General features: G+C 43.7%; 1 protein-coding gene across 4 annotated transcripts in view; it reads right to left on the bottom strand.

Annotated features, from left to right (window-relative positions):
• Positions 1–1,238: 1,238 nt before the first annotated feature.
• FFAR2 (free fatty acid receptor 2) overlaps positions 1,239–9,505 on the bottom strand; it is a 28,678-nt gene continuing 20,411 nt past the window's right edge. Inside the window, exons 2-3 of one of the 4 annotated variants that reach the window (XM_045846834.1) lie at positions 9,313–9,482; positions 1,239–2,950 (exon numbers count right to left, since the gene is read on the bottom strand). In XM_045846834.1, the coding sequence (XP_045702790.1) occupies positions 1,954–2,943 (990 nt within the window). In that variant the 5' untranslated portion in view covers positions 2,944–2,950; positions 9,313–9,482 and the 3' untranslated portion in view covers positions 1,239–1,953. Of the gene's footprint in view, positions 2,951–3,460; positions 3,795–3,841; positions 4,055–9,312; positions 9,483–9,505 lie in introns of those variants that run through there. The other 3 variants (XM_045846832.1, XM_045846833.1, XM_045846835.1) reach the window with 3 other exon arrangements.

Below are 9,505 nucleotides of genomic sequence, written 5' to 3'. Positions count from 1 at the left end.
TCAGTTTCTTTTAATACCATCCAAAATCAAATTAGTTTTGGAAGGTGTAATACATCTTGAAAATCTCAGCTGTCCCCTCTCACACATTACTATCAAACTATCCTATATAGTTGGTTATCTGATATATTATTTTCATCATTTTAAATTTCTGCTTACTATATTTCTTCAAGTGGGGGTATAGCTGAGCTTCAGTTGCTATTTTAGAACTAAATAATATTCTACAATTTCTCAGCAATTTTATACATGCAGTCTCATTTAAACCTCAGAATGTCCCTGGGAGGCATACATTATCCTCATTATTATGGTGTGGAAATGGAGGCTGGAGGTGTGACCTGCTCAAGATGAGCCAGCTGGTAAGCAGAACCAATACTGAAGTCAGGGCCAGAACACCAATCTAGTGCTGTTTTGAGGAAGGAAAACAGAGAAAATGAGCTCTCAGTTGAGTAGAAACAATAAGGAAAGTTCTTCTGGAGAAGTAAATACTAAGTGGGGTTTTAGAAGAAGGGGAAAAACAAGCAGTTATAAGATAGGGATCCATGGAGTTGAGGGGGACTTATAAGTAGGAATGGCCTCTCCAAAGAGTAATTTCTTGGACTTACTGGGTGCCAGAGCTAGGCCAGTGATTCTGACTGAGCAGTCTATCATAATCACCTGGGGAGCCACCCTGAGATTCTGAGTCAGCAGATTTGAGGTGGCCACTTGTTATTTTTATATCTCTACATGTGATTCTGATGTATGGCCTCTGTTGCAAACCGCTATGCTAGGGGTTGGAGGGTTAGTTACCTAGAGAGAGTGGTCTACCTAGAGAGAGTTACCTAGAGAGAGAGTCTTTATTGTGGGTAGAAAATGACTCAGATGGAACTGGGAAGGGAGAGAGGATACGAAGCAGGCCATGGAATGATTTGAAATGAGTTCCTGGAAGGGAAAGTTTTGATGGTCAGAAAACTTTGCAGGTTTCTAAGCCGAAGAGTAGGATGTTTTATGCCCCTGTGATCCACTGATAACTTTGAGTCAGGATCAGGACTCAGCCCACATCTTTCTAAATCCAGTCTCTACTCATCAATCTAAACAGGATTATGTCGGTCCCCTCACTTAATCCACTCCCATTACATCTTTACCTTAAAATGTTTCTGTGGTTTCAGATGCTTCACCTTCCCCCTTTGTTGCTGAGTCTGGTTCTTCATTCCATTTTTGCCCTCCCCATGCTTGCAGAAATGTTACAAAAAGTGGATACTCGCTTCAGAGTTTTAAAATCTTTATTTTCAGTCTGCCAGACCAAGCTGTCTATTCTTGTGCTAGTCAGTTTTGAGCTCTAACAGACGGGTGCCAAGCTGTATCCTGACCTGTGATGGGTGCCGTGGAGGGAGAAGACAAGACCCAGGCCCCAGGAAGTTCCCAGTTTAATGGAGGAGAGAAGATACACACGTGAAGACGGCTGGAGCACACTTACGAAGCAGCAGGCCTGATTAATATGGTGCAAATCTAGAGCATCAGAGACCTAAGCCCTCAGCCCCCTCTCCTAGTCCCCTCGGCTCAGAACTTTCCTGAGTCTTCTTTGACCTCATTTAGTATTTCTCTTCCATCTCTTTCCCATTGGCTTCTTTCCAGCATCAGCAGCTATACCAGCATCCAAGTGTTTTTACAAAGCTTATGGCGAGATTGCTTCAGGATTCTCTGCTTCAGCCTGATCACCCAAAGCTACTGACCACCTCACAAGGACTAAATTTGTATTAGCTACATTGCTTCTAAAATTTGGCCTGATAGTGCTTCTAAGCCTATTTCTCCTCTTGTCGGGGAGCTATGTTCTTTTGGGAAGGTGAGAGATTTTTACAGTGCCAGTAGTAGGTTGGGTCTGAGGATTCCTGAACCTGGAACCCTCATGCTCTCTCTCCCTTTCCCAGCCTGCTCAACCCATCTGTGGCCCCCAGTGCTTCCAGAGGTCCAGGAATCTCCCTAGTCTGTGGTGAAGTCAGAACTCGGTGCTCCTTCTGCTTGACTCACACCCCTGTCCCCATTTGTCATCTCTGCCATCTCTTTGCCTCTGCGTCCCAACAGAGAGGAGCCCTGACGCCGCAGGACCTGAAGCCCTTTACCAAAGGCTCGGCGCACATCTGAAGAAGAGAAATAGAAAAGCAGGGGGTCCAGGCTGGCGTTGAGGGAACTTAATACCACAGCTTCCGCTCGCCATGTGGGGCTCTGCTTGCTGATATACCCCACCACGTGGGACACATTATAAGGCCCAAAGCACACCAGGAAATTAAGGAGTGTCACAACCGCCAGCCCTACAGCTCGGCGCCGCCTCTGGGCCGCCACGTGGGGCTGGGTGAGCATGATCCACACAAAGCGCCAGTAGCAGAAGATGGTGACCACCATGGGGATCAAGAAGAGGACGAGGAAGAGCTCCAGTCTCACAGGAAGCACAAATTTCCGCTGCTTGTCGTTGAAGTTCTCATAGCAGGTAAAATTTTTGTTTTCTGTGGTATCCTGTGTTGAGTTCAAGTACTGAGTGATGATCACGATGGTACAATGACCAAAGGACATGATCCAGGCAACCAGAGCAGCAATCACTCCATACAGAGGCCGGCGGGACAGCTTGTACCGCACGGGGAAAGCCACCCCCAGGTAGCGCTCGATGCTGATGCCTGCCAGCAGCCATGTGCTGCAGTAGATGCTGCTGTAGAAGACGAAACCTGTGAGGGCACAGACTACCTCAGGCAGAGGCCATCTGAAGTTATGTGCAGCTTCAGTGATCTTGAAGGGCAGCAGCAGCAGCAGGAGGAGGTCCGCCAGAGTCAGGCTGAGCAGGAGGATGTGGACAGGTGCAGGGTGGGGCTGGCGGACCCGGCCCAGGAAGGCCCGCAGTGCCAGGAGGTTGGCTGGGAGACCAGTGAGGAAGATAATGGTGTAGGCCGCCAGGATCCAGGAGCTCTTCGAGTCTAGCATGACCAATCTGGAAGAGGTTGAAAAAGGGCAGGGTCAGGAGTCCCCACTCACAGCCTGCAGACCTGCCTCTGGTTCAGGATAAGGACATCCTCTCTGGCACTCTCCCCTTCCCAGGCCCAGGCTTTCTGCTGCCACCACTGCTTGTTCACACACCTGCCAGAAGTGCCCAGTGCAATTATTGACTTTGCCTGGGGCGGGATATTAACTAGGAGTTATTACATTTGCTGTCATAATTCCCTAGGGGAGACCAACCCTTCGCTGCCCAAGGGAATTCCCCCTCCTGTTTCCCCAGCCTTTCTCCTACTCTCCTCTCAGATACAGGAAGTTACTGTTACCAGTTTCCAACTTTCCTTAAGCCCCTTCTTCAGTTGGAGATCTTCAGTGAGAAAAAGCAAGCCTTCCCACATGGAGAGGAGGACTCTGCTGTGAGAATCAGGCCCCCTACCCAGGCTGGCCCTCCACAGGACCCCTCCCACGCCCAGGAAGCAGGTGCCCAGCTTCCAACCCGTCTCCCTACCTCGTTTTCCTCTCCTTTTGCAGGATACAGATTTTCCTCCCCTGTCCAATACCAGACCCGGGGACTGTTTAAAAGGGAAGCTGGTGAAATGTGGGGGTAGGGAGAGGGAGAGGAAGGTGAGCCCGCACTGTGTGAGGGGCTTGTTCCCCAAAAAGCATTACAGAATATTCAGAGAAGCCCACCGGTAATCACTGGCTCCTAAGCCTGGTGTTTTGACTATAAACAAGAACTCTTCTTAATGGGTAACTCAGCTTCCACTTGACTTGTAACCCTCACCACCTACACAGTCTGACCCCTCTATCCTTTTCCGGGACTTGATGTCCTGGTCTGCACTTCCTTGTCCCCACCCCACTGGCTCCTGTTGCCAGGTATAATCCTTACCCTCAATTTCTGACAGCCTTCCTCCAGCCCCCCAACAGCTTCCCCTCCAATTCTGATCCTGGCATCCCTTCCCAGAGTGCAAGCACTGAGCTAGCTGCCTTGCCTTGTCTTCGCTTTTCCGGATAGATGGCTTCTTGGAAAGTCTGAAAGCTTCTGGGAAAGAGGAACAGACCTTCAGCCACTGCTACCGCTCATTTCGCACAGGAAAATATTGTAAGGAACCTGGCTGGTAGAAAGCTTTTATACCAACACAAGTCACGTGACTATAGAGAGGAAGGTCAGTAATTGAGCGCTGTCTCCTCTCCAACCCGAAGGAAGAGGCGTCAGCATCTTTCTCCTAACCCTAGATATCCTCATTCTGACTTCCAAACCAAGTTCCTAAATTTTTTTAATCTTGGGCATTTTCCCCATTTTCCAAGTCAGATTCTCTTCTAGGCAACTTCTTTTGTAATTCTACTCATTCTCAGAGGATTCCTACTTCCTTTCATTCTTCATTTTTTCCCTTTCTATATGGTCTCTTGCCCTCTGCTCCCAATAAGTTTCTTTTACCCTCTTAGTTGAAACAGATTGGTTCTCCTAGCCAGTCTCTTATTCTGGAAGAAATAGCATGGGATTCAGAGTCATGCACATGTGGGCTCAGTTCAAGTCCCTACATTGTGGCTTTGGAGCATGTGAATTTTCTGAACTTTAGTTTCCTTTTCAGTCAAGTGAGGATGGGAATACTGACATCCCAGAATTGCTGTGAGGAGTCAGTCAGACAGCATATGTAAAGCATGTGAGCCAGTGCTTAGCTCTTCGTGGATGCCCATAAGTAGAAGTGGTCCCACCTTTCAAGCCTGTTGGACAGCTTTGGTGAGAGTGAGCCACTTGGTCAAATATCTAGAGGCTGAGGACACAGACATGCTCTCTGACCTGGGAAAGTGTCAGAGATTCAGTGGGCCTAATGTGCCTACGTGGCTCTTTCTGGGAGAATGGTGCTTCTCTCTCCCTGTGATCTGGGCCCAACCACTGAGCCACTCTGTTCTTTTCTCACAATTTTCTCTTATATAGCTCCTCAAAGTCCTGTTGAAACACATGCCTGAGGAAACAAAGAGTCCTGGTTCTCAACCTAAGGAATGGGTCTCTTTTGCCATCTGTGCCTGCTCCCTATTCACAAAATCTCCATTCTTTCTTGAGGACATGCTTACTTCCTATTGCTTGCCCATTCACTCACTCACTCACTCATTCATTCATACATTCATTCATTTATCCATTTTGTTGCCCAGAACTCCAGGTCTAGCTGACTCTAGATCTTCTCCAGGTATTTTAATATTTAGCTTTTCTTTCTCTTCAGCTCTAAAACCAAGTTCTATCTTTTCATTTATTTCCTTCCCTCAGCACAAACATGCACCTCCAAGATAACTAGGGGAACTAAAGAAGAGACCATTCTCTGTTGATTACTACCAAATTTATTTGTGTCATTTTGCTCTTATGATTTTCTATAAATATTCACAAGGATCTGGACTCAATAGCAAACTAAAAACTTACTAGAAAACAGATGTTGAGGAATAGGACTGCTTTTTTTTATTCCCTCCTTTTCTTCCCCCACCTCATGCATTTCTCCTATCACTGTTGTATATAACCTGCGTTGGAGGCCCCCCATTGAATCTGCTTCTCCATTTTCATGGTAGTTAGGAAGGTAATATAATAAAGGACACTTCTGAAAAAGATTTTATTTATTTTTTAGGAAGAGGGAAAGGGAGGGAGAAAGAGAGAAAGAAAAACATCAATGTGAGAGATAAATTCAACCAGCTGCCTCTTGCAAGCCCCCAACCAGGGACCTGGCCTGTAATCCAGGCATGTGCCCTGACTGGGAATCAAACCCACAACCTTTTGGTTCACAGGCTGGTGCTTAACCCACTGAGCCACATCAGCCAGGGCATAAAGGAAACTTTTGAACTCATGGTTCATAATGCCTGCCTATGTCACAAGAAAAGAACATGTTTTTTTTTTTCCTTTCACAAAAGCAGTTTCACAATCTTCAAGTTCAGTTTTCTCTCATCATCATTATAACCCAGTTTGTTGTGCTAGGAAGTTGAACCCATTATTTAAATGTATAATCACTTTCTCTGCTTCCTCATTTCTCAGTCACCCTTCAGACTACTCTAACCTGGGTTATGTTCCTATTTTTCCATGGGATCTGTTCTTCATGTTAACAGTGACCTCTATGTTACTAAATTCAGTGGATATTTTCTTATTATTTTATTAGCATTCAACACAGTTTCCATACCCACCTTGAATTCTTTCCATGAATTCTGTTAAGTTTTGCTCTTTTGGCTTCCCTGCTTTTTCTTTGGTCACATCTTAATTTCCTTTGCTAGCTCATTTTTGCCTCTACATCCTCTAAATATTGGAGTTCCTTAAGACTTGGTTCTAGCCTCTTTACTATCCTCATCTTGTGCTCTCTCCCTACTCTACTGCATCCATTTCTACAGCATCAATTACCATCTTCATAACTCCTGATTTTGAATCTCCATCCTGGGCATCTGTGAACTTTCACATCCACATGTCCACCTACCTAGTAGACACTGTCATTTGGATGTCTCCCAAGCAGCTCAAATCCCCTGTGACCACAGCTGACTCTAGACTTTCTCCACCAAACTAGCAGTGACTGCCTGTGATGGAGCCGGTCATGCTTCCTGTTGAAATCCTGGTAACAAATGACGGTGGCTTATACCAAGATTCATCTAGATTCCCTTGTTATATGTTCTCATGGCATCTTTTCTATTGCTGAAGAGTATTCTGTTTTATGGATATTTTATATTTTATTTATCCATTCACCTGTTAATAAGTATTTTTTCCTTCTGTTGTTAGCTTATGTCAACAAAGATGCTATGTACGTTGTCGTTTAGGTGTGAATATGTGTTTTCAGTTTTGTTGGGCAAATACCTAGGATAGCTATTTATTGGATAAGTTTTATGTTAAACTTTTTGCTTAACTTTTTAAGAAACTGTCAGTTTCTCAAGGAGGCTGTATCATTTTTATTCCCACCAGCAGTGTATTCCTGTTGCTCCACATCATTACCAACACTTGCTGTTTGTTAGACTTAAGTTTTAAGCATTCTAATTAGTATGTATTGGCATCTCATTGTGCTTTTAATTTGCCTTTCTCTAATGAACATTGATATTGAGCATCTTTTCAAGTATTGGCCCTTTTGTGTATCTTCTTTTGTAAAGTGTCCATTCAAGTCTTTTGCCCATTTTTAAAAAGCTGGATTATTTTCATACTATTGAGTTTTGAGAGTTCATTATTATACTTGGGGTACTAGTCATCTCTTAAATATATGTATTCTAAATATTTTCTCCTGCTCTATGACCTGCCTTTTAGTTTTCTTATCTATCTCTAGAAGGATAAAAATTTTGAATTTTGATAAAACCTAATTTATGGTTTGTGCTTTTATGTCCTAAGAAATCTTTACCTACCTATTCAATTTCAGATTTGACTGTCCCTGTTGGATTACCTCGGCACCTTTACTGAAAGTGAACTGATTTTAGTTGGATCTGTTTCTTAAATGTCTCTTCTGCTTTAGTGATTTTTGTCTTTCTTTTCACCATTTCTATATAGTCTTGGTTACTGTAGTTTTAGAATAAATCCTGAAATCTGATAGTGTAAGTTCCCCAGCTTCATTCTCCTTTTTAAAAAATTGCTTTAGCTTTTCTAGGTCATTTGCATTTTCATATAAATTATTCTGTACAGAAAAGCCTGCTAGAATTTTGATTGGGGTTGTATTGACTCTTATGGATCAATTTGAGACCATCAATATTGGAACAATACTGAGCCATCCAATCTATGAATGTAATATAGCTCTCTATTTACTAGGAAGTTTAATTTCTCTCAGCCATACTTCCTAATCCTAGTGTTTGGCATAGGAGTTTGTACATCTTTTCTTAAATAGATTCCTAAGTATTTTTGGTGCTATTGCAGACTTAATTGTTTTTTTAAAATTTTTGTTGCCCTCATAGCATCTTTGACTATTCCTTCACAGCACATAGCTCAATTTATAATAATACATTTATTTCTGTGAGAATTTGCTTAATGTCCATCTCCCTTAAAAGACTATCCATGAGGGCAAGGAACATGGCTATTTTGCTCACCATTGTGTCCTCGGTGCCTGGCAGAAAGCCTGGCGTATGTTATACACTTGATAATTATTTCCTGGTTGATGTGTGGATGGTAAGTGGTAGAATTAAAGTGGAGAGAAGTCAATTTTCAAAAGCTCAGAGATATTTGTCCTCAGGTGCCCCATTTTATTTTCTACTGGGACCATGATAATCACAGCTAGTAATCACTTGAGAGCTCTCTTGTAGTTTAAAGGCACTCCCAGTGCTTTTGCTGGAAGCTGCAAGGACCTTTTCTCAGGATGAGTATTGACAATTCAGGCTAATATACCTTTATTATGTAGACACTGCTTAGCAAATGAGGAAGGTATAGATATAAAATATTCAAAGTGAAGGGGAGTGCAGAATTTCACAGTAGCAAACTAACAATTTAAAAAAAGCTGTTGTTTCATTCATTAGTTCAACAAATATGTATCTCCTCCCTAGAAGAGTGGTATTTGTACCAAATACGAGGAATATCAGAGTAAAAAAAATAGCTGTGGTCTTGCACTCATAGAAGGTGGGTGCATTCTAATGGAGAGAGATAGACAGTAACACGTAAATGTGAACACAGGAGTAATTACAGAGATGCTATGGAGAAAATAAAGCAGGGCAATGAGAAGGAGAGTAGTCGGGGAGTGACAGGGACTTCTTCAGCTGGAGGGCTCAGGGAAGCCATCTCTGAGGTTACTGCTGAGCTGACACTTGAGAGATTGAGCTAAATTGTGAGAAGGGGCTGTGCAAAGTGCTGGCAGATAAATGGTCTAGACAGAGGAACTGGCAAGTAAGTGCAAGGCAGAAAGCACCTTTGTGTTGGGGGGACAGAAAAGCCAGTGTGATTAGAGCATGGTAAACCAGGACACTTACAGTAGAAGATGGACTGTGGCAGGGCCTTATATCAGTTATGGTAAAGAGGCGGAATTCTACTTGTAAGCAGTGGGAAGTCACTTAAGGGCCATAAGAGGAGAGTGACATGATGAGATTTTTGATTTGACAAGATCATGCTGGCTGCTGTATGAAGAATGGTCTCCAGAGGGAGTAAGTTGGAAGCTGAGAGATCTACTAGATGTAGATGTAGATTACATTCATTCAGGGAGGACTGATGGTGGTGTGGATTCAGGAGAGCATGGCAATGGGGGGCAAAGAGAGTCAGGTGGGCTTTGGGGTACATACTTTTCATAAAAATGAATGAAGAACTGCAAGATGCCAGAGAGAAATGGAACTCTGCTGGGAAGTAGGAGGGCAGATGATCTGCACCAGTACATCCAAATAGACTGAGATTTCACTGCTGTTCTGTGCCAGTACGCTTCGCACTGCTTCCATGTGTGTTATTACCTTTTGGAGTCCTTGCAGTGGCTTTATGAAAGTGTAAGGTGACAGTTTATACTCTTTCCTGCTTGCGTCTCCTCTTTTGGTTGCCACGTGTGCAGCCTTTCCTCTGTCATTACAATAGTGGTGTCCTCCTACTCTGTAGCGTTTCACATCCATTCCCAGTTCTGGTGCTACTAAAGGAGAGAAATAAGAAGGA

Source organism: Phyllostomus hastatus, unplaced genomic scaffold (assembly GCF_019186645.2).
Source record: "Phyllostomus hastatus isolate PE091 unplaced genomic scaffold, TTU_PhHast_1.1 phas_contig_5, whole genome shotgun sequence".
NCBI classification, from domain to species: Eukaryota; Metazoa; Chordata; class Mammalia; order Chiroptera; family Phyllostomidae; genus Phyllostomus; species Phyllostomus hastatus.
This window is presented reverse-complemented; position numbering and strand designations above follow the sequence as displayed.